At 34.2% G+C, this 27356-nt stretch overlaps 1 protein-coding gene across 2 annotated transcripts in view; it reads right to left on the bottom strand.

The window, feature by feature from the left end:
• LOC125236043 (CAPA peptides) overlaps window positions 1-27356 on the bottom strand; it is a 56474-nt gene that overhangs the window by 14855 nt on the left and 14263 nt on the right. For both annotated transcript variants that reach the window (XM_048142732.1, XM_048142731.1), the window contains exon 2: window positions 24223-24291. In XM_048142732.1, the coding sequence (XP_047998689.1) occupies window positions 24223-24286 (64 nt within the window). In that variant the 5' untranslated portion in view covers window positions 24287-24291. The remainder of the gene's footprint in view (window positions 1-24222; window positions 24292-27356) is intronic.

The raw sequence follows: 27356 nt of genomic DNA on the forward strand, positions 1-27356 counted from the left end.
TTGCTAAAACAATGTATTTTGCTATGTTATTAGGGCCAATTTTTTTATGGGGTTTCCTCAGACGTTGATGTGTCTGTTACTTTAATTTTGGTTCATGTAACTGAGCCTTAAACGTGAATGATCCATAAATATTAAACTTGATGATTAGAGATTTGTTAACCAATAAAAAGATGAAAAGTACTGATTTCAATCGAGGTACAGTCAACCAATTGGAACCCTAGGCCACTCTACAACCATGTCAAAGTGACATGCAGCAAGAGATTTTTTACGGCCTGATTTATAACGTCACTATGACATAGTTCTACAGTGGCCTAGGGTTCGAATTGGTTGACTATTTTGACGCTAGAGCGCAGTGATGGATATCATACCTATTTCATACATATTTTACCCGTGTAATATACGTATATAGTATTTTATACAATCGTGATATAATACAAAGCTTTTCAGTCGAGTATCATGTTTAGGCCACGAAGCTTTGTTGAGTGGCCTAATAGTACGGTACGAGAGTGAAATGCTTAATTATATCACTATTGTATATAATACTTTTTCTACGAGTCATCATCTTCATCATCAATGGACGGAAATATCATCATTCATGCAAGTTAAGATGAATGTTAATAGCGTCGTTCACCGGTGTTATAACATCGAATTACCTAGCAACCAATTGTTTGTAATAACCGTCTCTGATTGGCCGATAACGCGACAGATAAAAAAAATGTGTTTCAGATGCCTACAAATTTGCCAGGTATCGCAAATTAGTATAGAAATTGTATGAAGTTCTATTTTTGAAATTATTACAGTTAACTAAAGTCAACTATAATGAGATTATTATAGTTGAGTCGGAACTGCCATAGAGTATCCAACACTGAAAAATTAGCACTTATAGTTTAGTCTGTGGTGTCCTAATTGACAGATTACAGTCGACGAGTAAAAAAATAAGTCACAATTTTTGCAGCCAACCAACAGGTAGCACAGTCATCTGCAATAACATGTCACATTGCAAAGGCCTCAAATAGTTATTTGTTATAGAAGGGGACAAAGTTGTATTTTAACGCCGAGTGTGAATAGAAAAGGATTCTATAGAACTTGCGAGTGAGAGAATAGAATCCTTTTTTTTTTTACACACGAGAAGTAAAATACATTTGCACCCGAGTGTAACACAAAACTTTTCCCCTGTAACTGGCGAAAACTACAACGCAAAAAATGCGCTTTATCACTGCTTCCAGTAGTTCCACAGGTGGTAAATCATCTTTTCTCAAACATGCTTTACGTTCCTTAAAATGGGCTGGGAAGTATCGCTTTTTGGGCGCAACAACTCGAGAGGACTGTAAAGGGATTTCATATTATTTTTTAGGCCTAGGCCTGCAAAGTAACTTTTTTTTATAAAATATTGTCCTTTAGAGCATTTTTTTATTTATTTCATTGTATGTTTGAGAAAAGCACTATACATGCCCCGGCGTGAAAACGGATTCCCGGCCTCGTATCCCTATCTCGTATATACCCACTTGGCCGGAAATCCTCATTTTCCCGGCCTCTGATGTAATGTACTATTATTACTAGATTCACCTACTTTTATCAATTTTAAAACAGTTAATTTGACTTTATTCAAGGTCAAATGCGTTTTTACCCGCTGGTATTAAAGGACAAAACACGTGTTTCCGAGCTAGTGAGGGGAAAAATATGTGACACGTTACGAATAAGATCTGACCCTTTAGCACAACTTGCCTTGTCGCGCGCGAGTCCATATATCAAGCGCGACTTCAAGCGGCCTTGTGCTAGAGGGGCAGATATTATAGCGGCCTTCGTCGTGTAGCATACCATACCATTGCTGGTGACAGTATTATCCCTAAAAATAAACTTCTTACTCACTTTTTGCCTTTAAAAAGTGAGATGATTTTATCCGGAAAACGTAGCTAAGTAGGTAATAGATGTCTATTGTCTGGTCTGTAGGGTTCTTCATTAAAAAACAAAACAAATTAATTTATAACGAAAAGTAACATCCATAGGATGTCCCTTGACCGAAAGTCCGTAATAAAAATGTCAAGTTACTTTTATTTTAATTATTAAGAAAGGTTGCATGCAAATCTTCATAACCATTACTTTTCTCTTTTCACGGTATCATGCTTTAGAGTCACACAAATTTGACCTTATTATACAAACTATAACTTATACTTAATCTCGGCTAAAGGACAAATGTAAAAAAATCCATTTTTTGGGGGACATGTTTTGCAATGTTACTAGCAAACTATTAAATTGAGTGTCCACCGGTTAGGCATGGTAGGCGTACTTTATGGATAAATATGTATATACTCAATATCATCCATGACTGGAAAAATATGGATCATTACACAAATAATTGTCCCCCGTTCGAGACCCGGGACCGCGGCTTAGCAGGCACGGTCACTAAACTACGCAAGACCGGTAACTTCTACTTAATTCTAAAGGACACAATTACTTTTTGAAAGATTGTTTTGTAATATTGTACCATTTCTAAAAAACATTTGTCTTAGTTTTTTCAATAAAATGGTAATAGTCTGATTTAAGTTACAATGTTAAAAATTGATCACATATTTAGACGACATGTTTGGCCTAGTGTGTAGTGACTCTGCCTTCGCAAAGCGCAATCCTGGGTTCGAATCCCGGTAAGAATATTTATTTGTGCCATGCATGACTGACGAACACAGATATTTGTTTCTGAGCCGTGGATATTTTCTACGTATATACGTATGTACTATCAGCTGCATAAGTGCATGGAGAAATTATAAATGCATTGCACTTTTGTAGCTGATAGTACCATAAATATCGTTGTTTCATTACCCAACACAAGCCTTCTTGAGCTTACCGTGGGACTCAGTCAAACTATGTAAAAATGTCTTAAAATATTTATTTTTGAACTTAATAAGTAAGTACAAGCATCATCAGCTTGACATGGACCAAGGTGACAAGATACTACTTACTACTACTACTTACTACCTACTACATACTGGTGCTTGTATAATTCTAGTATTTACAGAATACGTTCTTTACACAATACACCTTGTGCACGACGGTCACAAAAGGATTACCGACCCTTTCTATTGTTCGATCTGGACTCGGCGCTAGACCATTGTTACCCTACCCAGCTACCTGGCAGTGTCATGCACACCTTTTCCTTGTGTCTCATACTGATAGGTATTTTATAATTAATTTTTAGTATAACTTTGTGATCATATGGATTGCGATTCTAACCTAACCTAACCTAATTAAAATACCTAACTTTTCCATTCGTAACCTAACCAAATTTAATTAAAACCTACTCTTAGTTAACCTAAGTAGTCTAGACTTACCTTTATGAAACCTAACTGAGTTTCACCTACTTTTATTTTTATTTCTATAAATGTAGGTATTTATGAAATGTATTATAATTACGTTTTAACTTAAGAACTTCTGAGTTACATTTAAGTTTATCCAAATACCTAAACTTAACGATCCTATCTAGCGTATCTTTCTTTTTCTCGAATATTTATGATATCTTATACCTATTTCTATCATACATCTCTTTGTTGTATTACCAAATTTGTACATATGATTAATAAGTCAATTTTTGATTACGTCTTAATAAAAGTTAATTTCCCATCTTATCAAACTTTTTTTTTTACATATATTTCAATGTTTTGTATCTGAATAAACCTCGGTAATTTTGTGAAGTTGCGTTTTTGCTTAATTGCTTTATTTATTGTACCTTCTTTGAATAATTTACTTACCTATGTCTATTATTATTTTTTATGACTTGTGTATTGTTTAAGAGAATGCATACTTTCAATAAACTTGTTAAGACGTGAGAAACTGAGAACCGGTTAAAACATGTTTAAGGCTAATTCTATGTGAATAAAAATGTCTTTTGTGCATTTTTATAGATAATATATATTTATTGTTTCCGTTTATTTGAATAATTCGGGTTTTGGGTAAAGAGATCCTTCGACGAACATGTCAAGGCATGATACTTTGTATTCATATTTAACAAAGAGCATTAACTGGTGTAAACATGTTTTAGACTAACGCACCGGTAATTCTTGTGACTTGAATTTATTATTGTAACAACTTAGGTGCTTTATTATAGATGTTTATTGTATTGTAAAATGACAAAAAGTTTATTGTTTGCGTTCAGGTATAAGATGAACTGGTTGAAACAAGATTTATGGTACGTTCCCCTGCTCTCTACCATATTACGAGTATAAAAGCCAAAGAGAGTCGAGGCTGAATTAGTATTCCTGTAGAGGCAGCCTTCTGTACCAGAGCTCCTTGTATCTAGTGTGGTATATAGAGAAGTGGAGTGTGCGTTCAAAAGTGAAGTGTTTATAGACAGATCTAACAATGGACGTGAGTATGTTTTTCTTTTTAAATTACTGTAACCCATATTGCCTTTTTATAATATTGTTTCGTCTAGTGTTCTTTGTATTTAATTAATAGAATTGTTAATAGTGTTTAAAATATTGTCTTTCATTGTTTCAGTTCTCTGAAAATACTTTCAAGAACTATTACTACCCGGAAAATCAGGGTGATTCAACCGATGAGGAAGGTACAGCTGGTTTCAAAGTTAAGCAAGCCCTCGCAAAGAAACGTCCTGGAAATAATATTGACAGCTTCTTTGAACGACCTAAAAAGCAGTGTAAAACCTTGAAACGGTCTTCGAATGTAAGCAAAGGTTCGCCAGAAGGCGTGGCTAATTTATCATCTGGACAAGATGATGGGGCGTATTCATCTCACTTAATTAAAATAGAGATATATGATATGCAAACAATCAAAAACATCCCAGCCACGGAACACTGGAAGCACGCGGACGTCAGACTGAAGTATTTTGCGTTGGAAGACGACTTGGAATTACAAAATACGCGAAATATTGTATATAATATTACAAAACAATTAGCTTCTAAGGACACATGTGTAAAATATTTTATAGATAATAAGAAACAGTGATAAATATAATTTTTAACGATAGCAGTAGGATAGTGTTAAAGTGTTTCACATTTCTTATCTTTCCTTTTTATGATTTAAGTAAATTTCCTTGTAAGATATTCTTTTGCATTGTTTCACATTCCAAACAAAATAAATAAGAAATAAAATGGTGTCAAATGTCTGTAGTTTTATAAAGGTTACTATGTGAGAATTCAAAATAAAAATCATTATTACCAGTACACGTATTTTTATTTATTTCACAAAAAAGGTCTTAAACATATTTCGTAATACTAGATCATTACATAAAGAATTATCAGAAAACAAGTTAAGCATATGTTTCATAGATTTTCCATGAAACTTAAAATACAAATAAACTAAACAATATTCACCACAAACAGAAGTGAAATGGTTTTGAAGTGATTTATTATTGTAAAACCACCGTCTCGTATTTCTATCTAGAAATGACTTATGATAACCGGAAGGTTTCCTGCCAAAGGAGTCAAAATATTCACCTACACCATTTACATCAATGTGTATAGCAACCCAATGGGAACCCGGTTTTGAATCAGGGTCCAAATTACTGACAATAAAGGTAGGTAGATTAACCCGAATAGGTATTTTGTTGGCAGCAAAAACATTTGAATTAAACAATGGGTTTAGTTTCCTCATACAAAATTGAATTTCTTTAGTATCCATAGTTAAGTAACATATACAAATTATTGATGATCATGCAAACAATGATGAATTCCAAATAAAATAAATTAAAAAGAACGGGGTATTTATATGTTTCTTAACTATTGTAATCTACAGATACATCACGATTTTTATTTATTTCAATTATATTATCAAATTCTGCATACACAATACAATTAATGGTACTAGTTAGAGCGGAATCAAAACGTACTTCTATCCGAACGCTACCATGTCTAACAAGATTCCAGTGTGAAGTTGAATTAGCAGATAAATCAGGAGTTAAATCAAAACACAATAAACAATAACCTTGACCAAAATCTGTTCTGCTTATTCCATTACCCTCGTTATGGAAATGAATACCAGTTCCAGAAAATAGAGTGTGATATGCTGCTGCTATTGTACCAGAACTAAATGAAGGTTGTAATGTTTTAGAAGGAACTTCATGACCATCTACGAACAAACTAAATGAATTCATATTATAATGTTGAAAATTAAACGGATTTAATGCTAAATTACCATTAAAACCTGAATTTGATACAAATCCAATAATACATCTTTTAGGAATTTGTCCGAGAAATATATTATCTAATGTTTTACCCTGAACCCCCGTCGGTATTGTGAGAACCTTAACTTCTGCCCTCGTAATGGGGTACTTCGCAGTTGTTGTGGCTAATACTTTTTGATGGGCTAACAAAACACTAGGATTGATTCTCGTTCTCCTTACAATGAGGCTGGCATCCATTATTTGTACTTTGAATTTTTTATCTTGGTGGCAAATAAGATTGAATGATTCTTTTGAGCGAACTAACTTAATACGTAGTTCTACACCATTTATTAAGAATTTCTCTTGATTAAATATATCACCATGTAAATGACCAATCATTTCTACTTCCTTACTCTCCTTGATAAATTCCAGCCTTTTGTTAAACCCTTTGTTGTTAACGTCAACAGTATCCATATAGCCCGGCGTATCTTCATACCACAATCCACAAGTAAGATGAGTTGTTTTGGCTGCTGGTCCGTAGTTGAGAAGATTTTCCATATAAGCACGGTAGGCATATGTATTGTTTGGTGGTGATATGAGTTTTTGATTTAAATATACATCAAGTTGATTAAAAAGAGAATGTAACCAGTTATTGGTGGGTCCAACTGCAGCATCTGCTTTTAATTTAGTACCATCTTGGTTCAACACTTTAGCAGTAATGTGTATCATTGTGTGTGATAGATCTATGTAGTCATCACCTGATCCAGGTACTTGAAATTCGATTGGACCGTCATCGCTTAAAGATGAAATTGGTTTATAATGAATCCACTGTCCGCTTTCAATGCTTGTTTGAGTTGATGGAAGGGCAAATATATCTAATTCAGATTTCGCACACTCACATGAATGATTATGTAAAAATGACATTATTTAGTTTGAAAATATATCGTTATTTATATCTTTTTTATTTTTTTACTTCCTCTTCGTCGCGATGCTTTTAGAGCAATGAGCGGTTCCCTTCTTTTATTGGACATTTTATACCCAGATCCTGACATAAGGGAATCAATTTTTTCATCGGCCTTTCTTTTCAGGTTTGCACTTGCTTCCTTGAATCGTGATCGTATGGAACTGTCTATAGGGCGAGCATTTACCATATCAGATAAGAGTCCAACTCCTGCTCCTAAAGTTTCTTTTCCAATGGTTCTTAAACCACTAGATAATAAAGGGAGTACGGATCTAAATAGGCCTCCCAAAAAACTGCCTATACCATGTCCTCTTTGATATGGAACTCCCTTATAGACAATTCCTACACCAGAGCCGGCTTGGTGTGAATAATAATGTTCGTAAGGACAAGAGGTTGATGATCTGTTATACATCATTTTACACGTTGAAAGTGTAGTTTCACGCAAGAAGACCCAAATTGAAATGGTACTCTAACACCGGTTGTTGTTCTTATATCTATTTCAATTGTATCAAACTCTCTTCGTAAAACTGGTACATAGTGAGCAGGTGAGAAAATATGTGTTTTATAAGCTCCATAAATGAACTTAGTTGGATCTAAAGGTATTATTCTAAGTAACGATGTTATAACATCTCCAACTACTTGTGGATGAATGATATCTGTATAAACAAATATTTGAGATGGTAAACCTAAATATAAATTTGCTGGGTTTTTTCCCAATGTGATTTGTTTCAAATTTGTTCTTGGTTTAAAACCCATTTGAAGACTTAGTATTGGGGTTGTTATGATAGAAGTGATATCTTTATTTGATGTTGTTACTCCTATCATTTTTGTTAGTTCATCATAACGAAATTTTACATTATTTTTTAACTGAGGGTTTTCATTAAACGCTTGAAGAAAGTGATCTATATTATCGTAAGTAGTGGCTGGTATATGAGTTTTTATATCCACAATTTTTGAAGTCTTGTCAGCAGGCGAAAACACTTTTTCTTTATATAAATTATGTTTTCATGCTCTTGTACATTATACATAGAACAAGGGTATTGAAATTCCACCAAACCAACTACCCATTCTCCATCCAATTTAATGGTCTTTGGTAATTTTGTTAAAAAATGTGCAGTCGTATTATCTGTGTAATAATCGGATGAACTATTACTTAACAAAGTTAAATAAAAGCTATTATCACTCATATTTTCTTTAAGCTTGATTCAGGTATCCAAGAATTAAATTTATTAGGATAACCTTGCCACTTCACTAGTATTTCCTTTCTGCCAGCAACTCGACGTGAACGTAATATTTTATCAATTTTATACTCGTTGGAGGAGGTAAGTTACTTTTTGTAATTCTTTTGAATAGAACGTCCCAATTATGCGTTCGCCTTCCAAATCCCTTAGTGTATAAACAATCCGAGGAGATCTTTTAATAATTGAATTAATTATAAATATTTCATCACTCCAATTACTTTCGTAACCTTTTTGAAATATATGTTTGTATTTAGTGATTCTAACATGATCTCCTACGTTTAGTTTTGCAGTTTCTAGTGAGATTTGTCTATCTGTATTGCGATCATATAAATTACACCAAACAGTCATAATATTATTAGAGTTAACATCAACTGGACACATTTTTATGCTTGAATGATAGCTGTGGTTGTAAGAATAAAGAAGATCTTGTAGAACATTTATGTAATTATATGTATTCTTATGAGTGAAGTAACGCCACATTTTCGTTTTAAGAGTTCTCTGGAACCTTTCTACTATACTTGCTTTAATATCAGGGTTATTAGTGGTATAATAATTAATATTTTTACTTTTGAAATAATCTCTTACCACCTTTGAAACGAATTCCGTACCTTTATCAGATTGGATATGACGAGGAACTGAGTTGGCTTCAGTAAATATGCTTTCAAAACAATGTTTAACTGTTGCTGAATCCTTCTTCTTCATGGCTCTTGCAAAAGCATATTTACTGAATACATCGATAACACAAAGAATATATTTGTAACCATCATTAAATTGACTATATGTACTCATGTCACTCAAATCAGCTTGCCAAAGTTCATTAAAGTTAGATAGAATGTATCTATTTCTAGTAAACCGCCTGTGAACAGGTTTATGTAGTGTATACGTGTCTTGAGATTGTAACCATTTTTTTACATCTTCTTTATTCATTTGACCTTTCATTTCCTTTGTTAAATTATTTAAACTGCTATAACCAGCGGGATGAGAGATATCATAGTAGATTCTGTTAATATCTAATAAGGAGTCCATCTTTCCCAATTTATAGTTTTTGCAGATGATTTTTGTACTCGTGTAGTAAGAGGAGTAGATGTGTTGTTTTCTTTATCTAACGAGGCTCGTGTTCTTATAGAAGTAGAGGGGGTAAAGGGCTCAATCAAAGGAGTGTCATTAATAAATGCTAAATTTGTAGGATTACCAATGCATGACTTAGGAACTTTGATATCTTTTAAAAGTAAAGCAAACACTTCCCACCCAATTGGTTTAGGACGTTTAAGACATCTAACCGTGTCGCTCACCAAATCGGTAATATTGCTATTTTGAATAGTCTGGTTGTTTATAACAACTTCACCAGTCTGCTTCCACCAAATTTTAGGTTTACTTAAAACAATGTAATCTAATAGCGTTCTAGCTTTTTTTTCATAAGATTTAGGTAATATCTCTATTATTTTTGATGGACTGATCGGCATTGATTCTTGATTTATTTCACCAGGTGTCGTGTTAAACAAAGATGGTGCAGCTATCTCAGTTACATCACCTTTCGCTGATTCCTTATATTCTGTCTCCTCCTTTTTGGGTATCTTTGAATTTATGATATCATTACTTTCTTTGTTGAATTGATCGAACCCCTCCATTACTATAGGTATCTTAAACGGTTTTCGATCTGTTTCAATAAAATGTAGAAACCGCTGCAATGCTTGAGAATAAAGCATCCATTTTTCACGATCGTTCATTTTACTTTTGAGAATTTTTTGCATTTCTTCATCTAGCCGAGATGAGGAATTTTCAGGAGGTTCTCATTGCGTTTCAACTTTTCAATAAAGTCCGATTCAACTAATAACATTTTTTTCGTGTTTTCCATTTTGTTTATTTATGATAAAGAGTTAACTAAGGCACTTAGAACTGCTCCTAAAATAATAGGTAAAAAGGCACCTCCTTTTTGAATTATAACCGTTTTTCTTAATTTATGTTTACCTTTTGAAACTAATTTCCTTAATATGTCTTTGTACTTTTTTAACTTTGTTTTTTCCTTTTTTCTAAAGGAATTTTCCCATTCAGAACATTATAAATGCACTCGCATATAATGTTGATCTCTTCATCATCACAAGATTTAAGTAATGCAGTACGATATTTGGGTTTAAGCAAGTGCAATGCTTCTAATAAATGTTTATATGTGTTTACTCTTGCATGCATCATGTAGAACTGACTAAAATTTGTTGATTTTTATCATATTTAAATCCTTTTTTGGGTACATACACTGTGCAATGTCCATCAAATGGAAATATTTTTGTTTTAAAACGACATATGTCATTTGTATTTTGTTTCAGATCAATCATAAGGTAACCATGAGCATCCTTTGTAGCATCTTTGTAGGCTTCATCCACGAATTTTGAGTTTTCAGGACAAACTTGTCGTGACAGGTATCGTATTTGAGTTTTATCTCTAGGGTTCTTAAAAAATACAATGTAGCTTGTGTTCAGTGAAATATCACGTTGACCTCTTCCTTGATGAAATATGTTTTGTGTTATATAAAAAACACTTAAATTTCTATGATGACTTCCTTTAGTAAAAATATCAACAACTCGTCCATCTGATTCTCTCATTAAATCATCTATTATTAGAAGTTTAGGTTTTTTCCCATCGAAAATTGAAAAATCTGGTATTCCTTGACTATAATTTACATTTTCTAGATTATAAAGAGGTTGCATTTCATCATAACACCAAATAATTTCATCAAATTCTATGTTACATATCTCTTTAGTATTATTCAAAAAATTTGTAACAAATTGAGTTTTGCCACACCCACTGGGACCTGCGACAATGGTAGTGAAAGGATGATAAAAATGAATCATCTTTGAATGCTGTAATATGTTTAACAGTGTTGATATGAATGCGGATAGACATTAAATGGTGCTATTCAATAAACATATTACTATTTAAACTAAAGTAGAGTAAAAAAAAAAAAAAAAAAAAAAAAAAAACCTGATAAAAAATATGTATATTTATTTTGATATTAACACTTTTCTTTATAATCTATTGTTACATTTTATATACCCAACCACCAATTTAAATTTAAACATAAAAAACAATAAATCTATGTTTACAATATTCTTATGCCAAAACACGAATAAATGTTAAATTAGACAATTAATTAAAATATAATTTACAATTAAATTTAAGTTAACTATTCAAATTTACATAAAAAATATATATTACAAACAATAATTCGAATTTGAATGTTCTGTCATTTACATGACAAAATTTAAATTATTTTTTTATTTTACAATGTCCCCACGCAAGGGTGTCACAAGTGTTTTCTAATAAGTAACGTTTTGTATCATCATGAGATAATGATATTTTATTAATTTTTTGAGTGAATATTACATGTTTTATAGATTTAAATCTTAGCATTTGAGCACGTTGCACATTTTTATTAAATAAACATGTATTGAAATTATTTAGAGTAAATTTCTTTGTAACACATACATTGACTCCTTTAGCTTTTGATAAAACACCATATTTACCTTTTTTGTCATCATTCTCATCATACTTTTCAACATCTAAGGCATACATTTTAGATTTTAGACCAACGAACTCTTTTAAAATTCTACCATTATTTTCATCTTTGAAAAATCCTAATCGCTTTTTATTTATAAGTGGGAAATTATATTTATTGATAGGAGGATAGTCAGATGTATCAAAATAGAAATTAAGATCTTGTTTTATATCTGCATAAAAATTTTTAGTGAAAATTTGATAAATTAAACTATCTGTATCTGTATAAAGAAGTTTGAGTTTGTTAGGATATTTGATTTTCATGTAGTTGTAGTGAAAGTCATACATTAAAGTTTTTGATATATCTAATACACAAAACCCCAAATAAATCGGTTTATTATAAAAGACTTTAGTTTTTTTCAATTGAACAGCTACTAAATTCTCTGAGAATATGGATAGACTGTGGAACTCAGGTCTAGCTATCAAAGACTGAACCCCTTGCGATTTCCCTCGATTTTCCCAGTGATTTAATAATTTGACGTTTACACGTTTTGCAACATTTTCCATAGTCTTACCGAACACTGAATTGTTCATTAGTTTAAAAAAATCTTTTTCAAAATCAGATGATGCCAGCGATCTCATGTGGGTATTTAAATCTATGTAACTTTTTAACCACATAGACTGCTGAAATTTAAGAATGCGATGTATTTTACTTAATACCAAACCATTCTTCAAACACTGTTTTAGATTTCGATAATGAATTACATAATTAGTTTTTCTATTTAAATTAGGAATCAGTTTTTTCTTTACAATTACCCAAACAAACGTTTTCAGGACAGAATGGTAAATCTGAATGTGAGTCATGAATTTCGTTAGGGTATTCGAGGTCAACTTCTAATATGAAACCATGATCAGCGTCATCGGCTATATTGAAGTCTGTATCTACATGAACCCATTCAAATTTACCTGTAGGGAGACATTGAGACATAGCCCATCCGTAAAGGTTGTTTGCATCAAAATACATAAGATAGGACGATGGTATGTTTGAATCAAAATCATCCATAAATTTATTATTAGCTTTCGCATATCTGTTACTACATTGCGATATGCCACCTCGAATATTTTTTGCAATGAATGATATTTTATCTATATCAGTTAGGAGTTCTAATTTTATTTTTGTAGTAAATAACATTGCATCCCAACTTAATCCTGGAGCAGTATAATAATGAGCGGGATCTAAACCATAGGTCTTAAGACAAAGGTTTCTAAAATTTTCAAATACGTCAGCCAGTAACAAAACATCTGTTTTTAGGTATAAATCGGAATAATCGCCCATATTTTTGCAACGAAAGTGGGACCAAACATCTTTTGCATGATTATAATCATCTTCTGAGATGTGACTATCAGTCAAAGAACTAAAAAAATTGTCTTTAGAGGGAAGATCAGTTAACTTTAAAGAATCGTATGATGTCATGTATTCATACGGATACACACCCTTTCGTAATAAGCGTTTAAAATCGTCCTCACAAGTGAAATTCAATTTTAATTCATGAAATTGTTTAGGAAACAAGTTTTTTGCTAGTTTATCAACACTGCTGGGCATAAATTTAAGTGAATCTACAAACCTCAATTTGATTGTGCGATTATTTATTTGTAACTTCTTAGAAAATGAAATGTATTTTTCTTTGTTCTGTGGAATCAATTCAATGTCCCCTTCCACCAAACCAAGTCCATGTACTATGAAATGACTATCATAGTTACTCAAATTATGAAAAAATACAGGTATAAATTGAGGTGCTTTGTATTTTTCAGAACAAAATGTATGTGCTACGCCTTCGTAAAGACCAGTATGGAAATTGTAGGAAATGATAGAATCACTATTTAAATTTCTATCACAAATGTAACATGTCCTACTCTGAGCAATATGTTTATTATTTTCAGTGGATAAAGGCAATGGAGTTTTTCCGAAAGTATTCCTCTTACAAATGCTTTTTAAATCTTTTTCTATGTACTTCATAAATACCTGGGTGCAATCTTTACCTTTGTATGTTCTATACACAGACAATTTATCATTATAAGAACACTTAATATAATATCCAAAACTATATACCTCATGTTTTTGAATATTTGTAGTAGAAGATGTTGTAGGGTTATTTGACTGTGTTGCTATTGGGTTTAAAAAGGCTTCAAAATCAGCATAAACAACAAAAGGCACCCTTAATTTACGTTCGTAATTATCGAAGGTAACTTCATTGGTGGGAACGTTTTCATTGAACCAGTTTTTCTTTTTATCTTGTTCTGAAGGTAAATGTGTGCAAACATGGAAACAATCGTTTCTTTGATGTTTCATTAAATTTTCATGAGTTGTGAAGTTGGATAAGCATCCATCGCAAATATGAACAGCATGCTGTGTATTTGATAATTGCTTAGATACTAATCTAGATAAGTTTTTGATAAAGCAATAATGTCCGTTACTATTTTTGGATATATACAATAAGTTCAAATGGATATCTTTTCTACACTTTGTTAAATGCAATGGCCCTACTATATCATGTTTTTTATTTTGAGAATTGTATTCAATTCCAAAAACGTTTATGCTCATATTATTATAATTTTCAAATTTTGGAATATCCCCCAATTTTATTGGAAAAGTTAAATCTCTAAAATTCAATTTATTTTTATGAACAATATACGATTTAGTACAGTTTGAACGATGGTTTGTTGGGGGGTATAATCCTGACAATACTGCCCATCTAAAACATTCTTGATCACTATTTTTTACATTAATAACTGCTTTTTTATTTTGAATATCTCGTGGTAACTCAATATAAGAAGAACCGCGCAACGGATTAAATTTGTTAACATTAACATCTAGATAGTTAAATTTTACTAAACCCCACCCACTGTCTTTTCTTTCAAAGTTAGATAATTTTGTTAATATATCCTTAACCACGGACTCGAAAATTTCATCCTTGTCGCTACTAGTATCAATAATATTGTTACATAGTTGGAAATCAAAAGTATTATTGATTTGTTTGCTCTCTTGTGTAAAATCGGCATTTAGAATAAAGTTAACTTTCAATGCAAAATGATTACCAAGGGAACGATCCAATAATGCAAAGATTTTATCTCTATTCTTTTGTAAAATAGTTTCAGGTGTAAAAGGTTGGTAAACTTTTTCATTAAGTAGTATTCTATAAGTGGCCACCCTATTCTTAAACGCATTCTCAATTAATTGAACATCAATCCATTCTAAGTCAGATCTTATAACATTATTTTTATGAAGATTACTGTTTAAATGATTTTTAAAATATCTTTTAGACACTAACTTTTTACATACAGAACATTCAATTTCAGCATTATTATTTGTACTTACAATGACAGAAGGGGTTGGTTTAGATGACGTTGATGATGTAGGCTCAACAGCTAGGCGACTTTTCTTAACAGATACTTCTTCTTCTTCTGTCTCTAAAACTGTAGCCGACCTTTTCAATCCACCTCCTATTTGAGAAGATCTAAAACAACGAAAACATATACATTTATAAATACTCTGATGCGAGATATAATTAAAAATATTTAAATGTTACTTCATTTATACTAACTCAAGTCTTTTCGACACTGCTGACAATAGGCTTGCATCATTAAAACACCGTCAATTACATCTTCAGATACAGTTTTCTTCTTGGAATCGTTGATATAATGACCACTACATGGTGTAAAGTATGGTTTAATATCAAAATCTTCCACTAATGTAGAAGGTAACTTATTTTCTGTGTACCAGAGCCTTATACTGTTATGGAAACATTTTAAAATAAATTCTTTACTTAATTGTGCAATCTTGTCACGAGGTAAAGTGGGACCAATATGATAGTAAGTAAAAACCATTTTGGAAATGAACGTCACAAATAAGTATTACAATTATTGAAGCACGGTGGTAAAACACTGAATGATAACAATCTCAGATACCCCGTTTATATATGTGGGCTCTCCCACCTTACCATCAACGTAACAATAAGATCAAGTATCGCCTCGTTAAAAAACTATCCTATTGTTCAGCAGGTAATGGAATAATCGCTACAAGTAGAAACAAGATCCGGTCATAACAAGTTAAAACTCAACATGAAGCAGGTATTCGTTAAATGGTTTGAACATGCAGGAACATGAATATTTTAAGTGAAAATAACTTACGTCTCTCCGTGACATTGGCTCACAAGTCGGGCGGCTTCATATAACTCTTCATCTAGTTCGATTACTTCACAGAGTCTTATAAGTTCCGCATCATAAACATCACAGTTCAGAGAATCCATTGTCAAACGAGGCCGCCTCCCCACATTGAGTTTCTGCGTTAAGTAATTCAATAAAGAGTATACATTTTATAAAACAAAGAGGGTTATTACATATTAACAAATGTAGTGGACCGACTTAACACTTTTCGTCATTTTTAATGTGAAACAATGCAAAAGAATATCTTACAAGGAAATTTACTTAAATCATAAAAAGGAAAGATAAGAAATGTGAAACACTTTAACACTATCCTACTGCTATCGTTAAAAATTATATTTATCACTGTTTCTTATTATCTATAAAATATTTTACACATGTGTCCTTAGAAGCTAATTGTTTTGTAATATTATATACAATATTTCGCGTATTTTGTAATTCCAAGTCGTCTTCCAACGCAAAATACTTCAGTCTGACGTCCGCGTGCTTCCAGTGTTCCGTGGGTGGGATGTTTTTGATTGTTTGCATATCATATATCTCTATTTTAATTAAGTGAGATGAATACGCCCCATCATCTTGTCCAGATGATAAATTAGCCACGCCTTCTGGCGAACTTTTGCTTACATTCGAAGACCGTTTCAAGGTTTTACACTGCTTTTTAGGTCGTTCAAAGAAGCTGTCAATATTATTTCCAGGACGTTTCTTTGCGAGGGCTTGCTTAACTTTGAAACCAGCTGTACCTTCCTCATCGGTTGAATCACCCTGATTTTCCGGGTAGTAATAGTTCTTGAAAGTATTTTCAGAGAACTGAAACAATGAAAGACAATATTTTAAACACTATTAACAATTCTATTAATTAAATACAAAGAACACTAGACGAAACAATATTATAAAAAGGCAATATGGGTTACAGTAATTTAAAAAGAAAAACATACTCACGTCCATTGTTGGATCTGTCTATAAACACTTCACTTTTGAACGCACACTCCACTTCTCTATATACCACACTAGATACAAGGAGCTCTGGTACAGAAGGCTGCCTCTACAGGAATACTTATTCAGCCTCGACTCTCTTTGGCTTTTATACTCGTAATATGGTAGAGAGCAGGGGAACGTACCATAAATCTTGTTTCAACCAGTTCATCTTATACCTGAACGCAAACAATAAACTTTTTGTCATTTTACAATACAATAAACATCTATAATAAAGCAACTAAGTTGTTACAATAATAAATTCAAGTCACAAGAATTACCGGTGCGTCAATCTAAAACATGTTTACACCAGTTAATGCTCTTTGTTAAATATGAATAGAAAGTATCATGCCTTGACATGTTCGTCGAAGGATCTCTTTACCCAAAACCCGAATTATTCAAATAAGCGGAAACAATAAATATATATTATCTTTAAAAATGCACAAAAGACATTTTTATTCACATAGAATTAGCCTTAAACATGTTTTAACCGGTTCTCAGTTTCTCACGTCGTAACAAGTTTATTGAAAGTATGCATTCTCTTAAACAATACACAAGTCATAAAAAATAATAATAGACATAGGTAAGTAAATTATTCAAAGAAGGTACAATAAATAAAGCAATTAAGCAAAAATGCAACTTCACAAAATTACCGAGGTTTATTCAGATACAAAACATTGAAATATATGTAAAAAAAAAAAAAGTTTGATAAGATGGGAAATTAACTTTTATTAAGACGTAATCAAAAAATTGACTTATTAATCATATGTACAAATTTGGTAATACAACAAAGAGATGTATGATAGAAATAGGTATAAGATATCATAAATATTCGAGAAAAAGAAAGATACGCTAGATAGGATCGTTAAGTTTAGGTATTTGGATAAACTTAAATGTAACTCAGAAGTTCTTAAGTTAAAACGTAATTATAATACATTTCATAAATACCTACATTTATAGAAATAAAAATAAAAGTAGGTGAAACTCAGTTAGGTTTCATAAAGGTAAGTCTAGACTACTTAGGTTAACTAAGAGTAGGTTTTAATTAAATTTGGTTAGGTTACGAATGGAAAAGTTAGGTATTTTAATTAGGTTAGGTTAGGTTAGAATCGCAATCCATATGATCACAAAGTTATACTAAAAATTAATTATAAAATACCTATCAGTATGAGACACAAGGAAAAGGTGTGCATGACACTGCCAGGTAGCTGGGTAGGGTAACAATGGTCTAGCGCCGAGTCCAGATCGAACAATAGAAAGGGTCGGTAATCCTTTTGTGACCGTCGTGCACAAGGTGTATTGTGTAAAGAACGTATTCTGTAAATACTAGAAGGAGGCTTCTGAGAGCGTCGAGACCCAGCGCAATGAATCTAAATGGGGGCTATTAGTTTTTTTTTTTTTTTTTTTTTTTTTTTTTTTTTTTTTTTTTTTAGCAAGACCATGGATGGGCGGTGGTGGGGTCTTGGGAGCAGGCCCCAGACCCGGGCTGGTAACGGGGGTATCCTACTACTTATAATCACGACCAAAACAGGGTTTTAATTAACCTGGGCTTTCATCAAAAGGCCAAATCAGTAACTTCTTACAAGTCAAATGACAATCTATTCGTAAAACAAGGACCGAAGAACAATACAGACTATAGCCTCATACTACCTTGTTCCAACAATAGATAAGTTTTGAGTTTACTCTCGCAACCCGATTCAGAATCACCCATTTGATTTTGCTACAATTCTGGTTTTGATACGACGCGTCGTCGATTATCGTCTTGGTGAGCGGCGCAATCACACGCGCAACATTCATTTTATTTCTTTTATTTCGCATTTATTTATTTTTAAATTAAAGGAAAAATGGAAAAATTCACACTTCCGGCAGGACTCGAACCTGCGACCTCTGGCCTTGCCGGGGCCATCGCGATTCCAATTGCGCCACGAAGGCCTGCTGGATGTGTGCGAATTTATCCATGCCTTCCCTTAATTCTCAACCGCCTTAGGGTGGCGTTATAGCAACCATCTACCCGTAAGAATAGATCTTAACAGGCACTGGAGTCTCAATTTACATTGAGAATGCGCCAGTAACTATGTGCTAACCCATACTAAATTCGTTTTTTATCATGTAGAAACGTCTGCGAGCGATATTACATATTTTTAAATTCTAGGAAAATGGAAAAATTCACACTTCCGGCAGGACTCAAACCTGCGACCTCTGGCCTTGCCGGAGCCATCCCCCCGCCCATAGGGTGGGCTATAACGCCACCCTAAGGCAGTTGAGAATTAAGGGAAGGCCTGGATAAATTCGTACACATCCAGCAGGCTGCCGTGGCGCAGATGACCCCGGCAAGGCCAGAGGTCGCAGGTTCGAGTTCTGCCGGAAGTGTGAAATTTTCCATCTTTCCTTTATTTCAAAAATATGTAATATCGCTCGCAGACGTATCTGCATGATAAAATACAAATTTTCGCATTTATTAATTAGGCATTTCGTTGACTTGAGTTGACTTGCATGAAATATTTAGTGATTGGACGGTGATGAATACGGTTACTTTATGCGATAACGCAAAGTTAAAAGCACACGATGAATGGACGTTGAAAACTTTTTCACAAATTTATCTCATACAATCGAGCATGTGCGCTTAACCCTTTATAAGGCAAAAGCAGGTCTGGAATTATGCAAAATTTAACCAAATTTAATTTTATTTTATTTTTATTTTTAATTCTTCGAAAAACAACAGAAGTATGTAATAAGATAATACAGGTTTTTGACACTTTGTCCGCAACTATATTTTACCCGTGGGAGTGAAATCGTGTCAAATTCGTTAACATTTTAAAAATAGAATCGGGTTCAAGTTTTCACTCGGTTTACCCGGTTACGCGTGGATAACTCGGTAATCTCTCAAAGAAACTACTTCAATATTAAACTTTAAGTCGTATTAATTGACCCCAAATTGGGTAAGGTGCCTTTTGTATGGAAGTTGGCCCAAGTTTTTGTCAACAACCATCAGGTGGGTGTGGATGACCCCAACGGGTTATTTATAACAAATAAATTACAGGTTTTATAATTAAGTGGGGTATTTTTGGTATCCACTTCCCACTAAACTTTGTTTCCGGAGAACTTATGGGTTCTCTTAGGTTTAAGATCTCAGTTAAACTCGCTAGTCTTATACACCGTGTTTTTTTTTGTTTTCCGTTAAAATCGACACGTAGCTAGGTTCATTATCAGGAACCACCCTGTATATCACTTTTAGTTAAATTCGCAAAAAAAATTCTCACATTTTCATACATAATAAATGAATTAATTAGTGTGAGATACCCTTAAGAATAACATTCAAGTTAGTGTCAAGTGATTGACGGCACATGTCAAAACAAAATGAACATTAGGAATTGGTAAAGGCTATCGCACACGTGTTTAGTAATTATCTTTATTTTTTTAATAAATCTTTATTTTCGATAACCATAAGAGTTAAGACGCTAGTTTCTTAGAGAAATTGATTGTATTTGATCTAAAGAACCTTCCCTTAAAGTTAACAGAATTCAATGAAATCAGGGTGTATATGTAGGTCTAACAAAAAATCAAATAAAGGGATCTTATACTAAGAAGATACTCGCCTCTGATATTATTTATGTTCTCAATAACCATTTTTTCGGGTTTCAGCTTACCAATTTCATACATTTATTAGGTGATAAAACCCTATGAGCATGATTTTGCCTGACGCCTGACAATCTAATCTTATGTAATTTAATGCATACCACATTTATACATCTCCTTATACCTGTATTCCTAAAAGGGATAGGCAGAGCACATGAAACTGCTCAAATTTCATAGCCACTTTTAGCAATTTATGTTTTCAAAGAAAACGAAATCGTGACATTCAACCCATAGCCCTAGTCGACTTTTACAACACCCATGGGAGGAAAGAATCAATCAATCAATCAATTCTTTATTTTGTTAAACATAGGTTACAGAAAAGGAGATAAATACATTAATGTCAGCGCTATTCTATGTTTTACCCACTATGCTATGATTGATTGATTGATTGAGAAGGTGGTGAAATTTTTAACTCGTCGCCACACGGGAAATGAAAGCAATTGCAACCTACTGAAGCTGGAATCGAACTAGCGTACTCTGCAATCGCGCCAAATTCTTACAAACCGCTCGGCTACTATCAACGCGGCACAGGTCAAATTATTCCGTCTTACGAGTATATGCCATTCTTTAAGGACTTGTGGCGGCATCTGGGAGACTTTGACTAGATTTTTCCTCATCGCTGAAAGTCAAAAAGACCTTTTTAGGGTTCCGTAGTCAACTAGGAACCCTTATAGTTTCGCCATGTCTGTCTGTCCGTCCGTCCGTCCGTCCGTCCGTCCGTCCGTCCGTCCGTCCGTCCGTCCGTCCGTCCGTCCGTCCGTCCGTCCGTCCGCGGATAATCTCAGTAACCGTTAGCACTAGAAAGCTGAAATTTGGTACCAATATGTATATCAATCACGCCAACAAAGTGCAAAAATAAAAAGTGGAAAAAAATGTTTCGTTAGGGCACCCCCCCTACATGTAAAGTGGGGGCTGATATTTTTTCATTCCAACCCCAACGTGTGATATATCGTTGGATAGGTATTAAAAATTGAATAAGGGTTTACTAATATCGTTTTTTGATAATATTAATAGTTTCGGAAATAATCGCTCCTAAAGGAAAAAAAAGTGCGTCCCCCCCCCTCTAACTTTTGAACCATATGTTTAAAAAATATGAAAAAAATCACAAAAGTAGAACTTTATGAATACTTTCTAGGAAAATTGTTTTGAACTTGATAGGTTCAGTAGTTTTTGAGAAAAATACGGAAAACTACGGAACCCTACACTGAGCGTGGCCCGACACGCTCTTGGCCGGTTTTTTTTTTTAATACTACGTCGGTGGCAAACAAGCATACGGCCCGCCTGATGTAAAGCGGTCACCGTAACCTATGGACGCATGCAACTCAAACAGTGTCACATGCGCGTTGCCACCCCATTAGAAACTTGTAGATTCCCTTTTGCTGTGTTAAGTACACAGCAAAAAGGAGTGTACAAGTTCTAAGGAGGGTTCGGGTTGCCGACGGACGACGGACAATAGACGGAACAAGTTAGTTCCGTAAGTCCTCCCGTCATCAGCACACCGCACCCTCGTTGAGCTCTGGCAGCCTTACTCACCAGCAGGAACACAACACTATGAGTAGGGTCTAGTGCTATTTGGCTGCGGTGGACCTATTCTATTATTTATAACTTTCCCTCTCTTCCTTATAAGTATATACTTACCTACTTCCTTAATCCGAATTATCTTGAACGTGAATATTTACCGAAGAAACTAATACAGATTAATATCGGATCAATAAAATCGGCTTACGGCCTCCCGGTTTAATCTGTACTTGTGACATGTAGGCCATAAAAATAACAGGGTAACGCTCACGAAACAAAACGCTCGTAGATATCTATCTCAATCGCTCTTGCGTATTGGCGCGACAGAGCCAAACTACCTTTCGCGGCGTTTCGTTTTTTTTCGCGTCGCAGAAATGCCATTTGGCTATGGCACCAGGCCCCGTAGCCGAATGGCATTTCTCCGACGCCAAACGAAAGCGATACGCCGCTGGCTCTGTCGCGCCAATACGCAAGCGCGATAGAGATAGATATCTACTAGCGCTTCGTTTCGTGAGCGTTTCGTGAGCGATTGTGCCATTCGGCTAGCCACCCTGGACGGTTTTTGTAGCCTCCAGGCAGCCAAGAATAGTCGCGCGATAAATGATATAACATCAGGCCGTCCCTTTCGCACTATTTGTAAGTGCGATAGGTACGGCCTGATATCTGAGCATTTGTTTTTTTTGCAATTTTTTTAATTTTGTTTTTTTAGGGAATTTTAGGTCAATTGTACTCAGAATCCCAAGTACTTTCAATCTCACTGGGAGACAAAAAGTGTCCCAGAATTTCCATACATTTTTGTTACTTTCCTCTTTTGTTACCGCACACAACATATGTACGGAAAATGGTAACAAAATAAGAAAAAATCGTATGGGACAATTTTTTAAACTACTAGGAGGGCGATTTTTGAATCTCGCATACGGGATTTTGTCACTAAAATACCGGTTGAAAACGGTGACTTGCCTATTATTTTCAGTGACAATTTTCTGAATTCGACCGCGTGAGATTCAAAAATCGGCCCGCAAGATTGAAACAGCTAATGATTCTGAGTAGAAATTGCATATTTTTTTTCAAAAATATCACATTTTATAAAAGTGTCAAAAAAAAGAAATGCTCATCTATCGTTTATCGCGCGACCATGCTATCGGTGATTGCGTAGACGATATAAATAATAGCAAACGAAACGAAACTGACTCTTTCCCAATAACACTGAAGAATTACATCAACGATACGCTATAGAGTGTGAACGATTGACACCTTGTCTACACAAGGAAGGTAATGTTGCATGTCATTTAGGATTCTGACCTCGTGATCGGATGTTAAGATTAGGAGAGCTTAAGAACTGAACGTTACTTACATTTAAAATGTATGAGTCTACCAATAGTTATTAGCAAGAATGATTTAATATTGAATTGACAAAGCCCATACAAAAAAGCGTACCTCTGAATGTATGGCTAATAGGCTTAAAACTAGGTGGCGCTGTTTCGCAGTCTGAAAGTGGCCAAAATCATATTTTTCCCAAACATTTTTGCGTGTTTATATTTTTTATATGAACAAATGACATATTTCTTTATTTTAAAATCTTAATATCACGTCAATACACATTTTGAAAAAAAAATGTTGGAATTATCAGTGTAGTTACGATAGTATTTAATAGATGGCGCTAAAAATCGAGGTACGATTCTTAGTATGATGTAAGTATACCATACTAATATTATCCGTACTAATATTATAAATGGGAAAGTGTATGTGTCTGTTTGTTCGTCCGTCCTTCACGGCAAAACGGAGCGACGAATTGTGATTTTTAAGTGGAGATAGTTGAAGGGATGAAAAGTGACGTAGGCTACTTTTTGTCTCCTTCTAACGCCAGCGAAGCCGCGGGCAAAAGCTACTAATATTATAAATGGGGAAGTTTATGTGTCTGTTTGTTTGTCCGTCTTTCACGGCAAAACGGAGTGACGAATTAACGTGATTTTTTAAGTGGAGATTTTGGAGTGGAGATTTCAACTATCTCCACTTAAAAAATCACATCAATTCGTCGCTCCGGATTAGTATGGATAATTGCTACAACTCACGGTAGGCGGCAAACGCCGATGACACCAGAATCATGGACATGGCGATCCTCGCGATGGACTGCATCCTGCCTGCAACAATACAAATACATTTCAAATGACACCATGACACAGAATATATCATAGTACAAGTACAGAAGGCTCACTCCTTTGATGTTCACAAAATGCCGCCATTCTAATAGTTATTTGTTATACAAGGGGGCAAAGTTGTATTTTAACGCCGAGTGTGGAATTGAAAAACGAGCAAGTGAAAGGATTCTATAGTTGAACCACGAGCGAAGCGAGTGGTTCGAGAATAGAATCCTGAACTTGCGAGTTTTTCAACACACGAGAAGTAAAATACATTTGCACACGAGTGTAACACAAAACTTTTCCCCTCACTATAGCGAGGAAACTACAACGCAAAAAATGCGTTTATCACTGCTTTCAGTAGTTCCACAGGAGGTAAATCATCTTTATTACTAGATTCACCTACTTTTATCAATTTTAAAGCAGTTAATTTGACTTTATTCAAGGTCAAATTACTTTACCCACTAGTGGATAAAATGCGTTTTTACCCGCTGGTATTAAAGGACAAAACACGTGTTTCCGAGCTAGTGAGGGGAAAAATCTTATAACAAACGGACCGCACGCGAGCAGCCGACATTGAAGTCTAATGCGCGGCGCTAAGGTTGTCACCACTGAATGGGCGGTGAATTCGCGGCCGTACTTGTAGCTCAGCGAAAAAATCGCGGAGTGAGCCGCCCCTGACCATGACCAGTCTGCACTAAGTCTTATTATCTACTGATTGTGTGCCTACAAAATTAATTTCACAGATTCAGAGCATACACGGTGTAACATGAGGAAACCGAAAGATTTTAACGCGTTTCTGAGGGCAAAATAAAGATAAAATGTTGTATAACGTCGAGCAAATTTTGCCAATTTTTTTTGTGTAATTTTTTTTCGGTCTTTTTAGATGTATTTTCACGTAAAAAGTTAATGTTATTCGTAAAACTGGCACTTAAAATAAAAAATAAATATTTTTTTCTGAAAAAAATACTGTTTGCAATCAGTCACAAGTTACTTTTTTTATATACCGGGTGCCCGGTAATTAATGGACAACCTTTTAACCACCAAGAGGGCACCTTATACTGGTCCAGAAAATCGACTTTTAGGTCTAGTAAAAGTCTCCTGGTTTTCGAGATTTTCACACTTTTTAAAATTTTAGGTAGTATTAAAATTTTTAAAATTGTGAAAATCTCGAAAACCAGGCGACTTTTACTTAATCTTATTTTGACCAGTATAAGGTGCCCTCTTGGTGGTTAAAAGGCCTGTCTCCTGGTTTTCGAGATTTTCACACTTTTAAAATTTTAATACTACCTAAAATTTTAAAAAGTGTGAAAATCTCGAAAACCAGGTCACTTTTACTAAACCTTAATGTCGGTTTTCTGGACCACTATGAGGTGCCCGAGAGGTGCCCTCTTGGTGGTTAAAAATATCCATTAATATCCATTGAAATTTTAAAAAGTGTGAAAATCGAGTCGATTTTCTGGACCAGTATAAGGTGCCCTCTTGGTGGATAAAAGGTTGTCCATTGATTACCGGGCACCCTGTATATCAACGAGGATAGCAGGCCTAGCACATGATGGCCGCGAGAGTATGTCGCCGCGAGATAGACTACCTGTCCTTATGCCATTAATACAATTAGACAAAGACGTGTCATCTATCTCGCGGCGACATACTCCCGCGGCCATCATGTGCTAGGCCTACAGTTAGATTATGCCCAATAACGATATCATCGCCATCAAAACAGCGTTTTATTCTGAGAAATAATAAGTAATTGATTTCTTTTAAATGCTTATAACTTTGAAAGTAGGCGAAATCCAGAAAAGTTTATACGACATTTTACTCTTCTAATTAAAATGATTCAGTTTCCTCATCTTACACCGTGTATAATAATAAGTTACTAACGTAACAGATCCTTCACTTGCCCGCAAAATGACAAATACCAACTCTTTATTTAACTAATACCTACTAATAAGTTACTACGTAAAACTCAGAAGAATAGTAGGTACTAGGTAAGGTGAATTAGGGTAATTCCGAATGACAGAAATGCTCTGGTAATTCTGAAAGAGGAATCTTGATAGGATGGAAGTGATGGTGATTTTTGTGCGACTTTCGAAATTAGACGACTTTCGGAATTACCCTAATGTACCTTACGTGCCACGCGATTACACAGGCGGGCGCGTAGCACCCTTCGGCCGCTTGTTCATTCGAATGAACGGTCAGCGTGTAGGTACTTAACGCGCGACCGCGAGCGAGTGACGTAGGCCTGCTAGCAAAGCCATTTGGCACCCAATTACGTATGGAAATGCAAAACAAAAAACGTTAAAGAGCTTCAAATGAACTATAATAATTTAAAAAATACTACTATTTTCCAAGTCCGAGGAACAGATTTTTGAATCTCAGACGCATGAATTCGTCGTTCGAAACTCTGTGGAAAACGATGTAATGCTATTTTTGAAAAAGGACGGCTAGTAATGTTAAATCTAGTGGTAATGACCAGTATGACCACTCGTTTTTTATCCTATTAGTAGAATTTAAATCCCTAGTAGTGAAGATATTATTGAACAAAATTCACGAAATCGAATCAATTCAAAAATCGGCCCCCGAGAACTAAAAAACTATAGGCTGAAATGGGTTTGTCTTGATAAAATTAGCTTTATGTAGATTTTTATGAACACCGCGACCATGTCAATATCCATACTAATATTATAAATGGGAAAGTGTGTGTGTCTGTTTGTTTGTCCGTTTTTCACGGTAAAACAGAGCGACGAATTGATCTGATTTTTTAAGTGGAGGTAGTTGAATAGATGGAGAGTGAAATATGCTACTTTGTATCTCTTTCTAACGCAAGTGAAGCTGCGGGCAAAAGCTACATGTCAGAGACTGTTGGCCTGATTCGAACTAATTTTTAACAAAGTTAGATTTCAATACGATTTGGATCGGATATATCAGAGTCAAACGTGACTTATTTGTTTGAAGGCTTTCGTATAGGTATGCGATTTATGTCGTATAAAGGAAAAAAAACTATTATTTCCCTAATGTAAATTATTATTTATTATTTTCTTGTCTCACATTATAAACCCTATAAAAAT

The sequence above is a fragment of the Leguminivora glycinivorella genome, chromosome 18 (assembly GCF_023078275.1).
Source record: "Leguminivora glycinivorella isolate SPB_JAAS2020 chromosome 18, LegGlyc_1.1, whole genome shotgun sequence".
Lineage (NCBI taxonomy): Eukaryota > Metazoa > Arthropoda > Insecta > Lepidoptera > Tortricidae > Leguminivora > Leguminivora glycinivorella.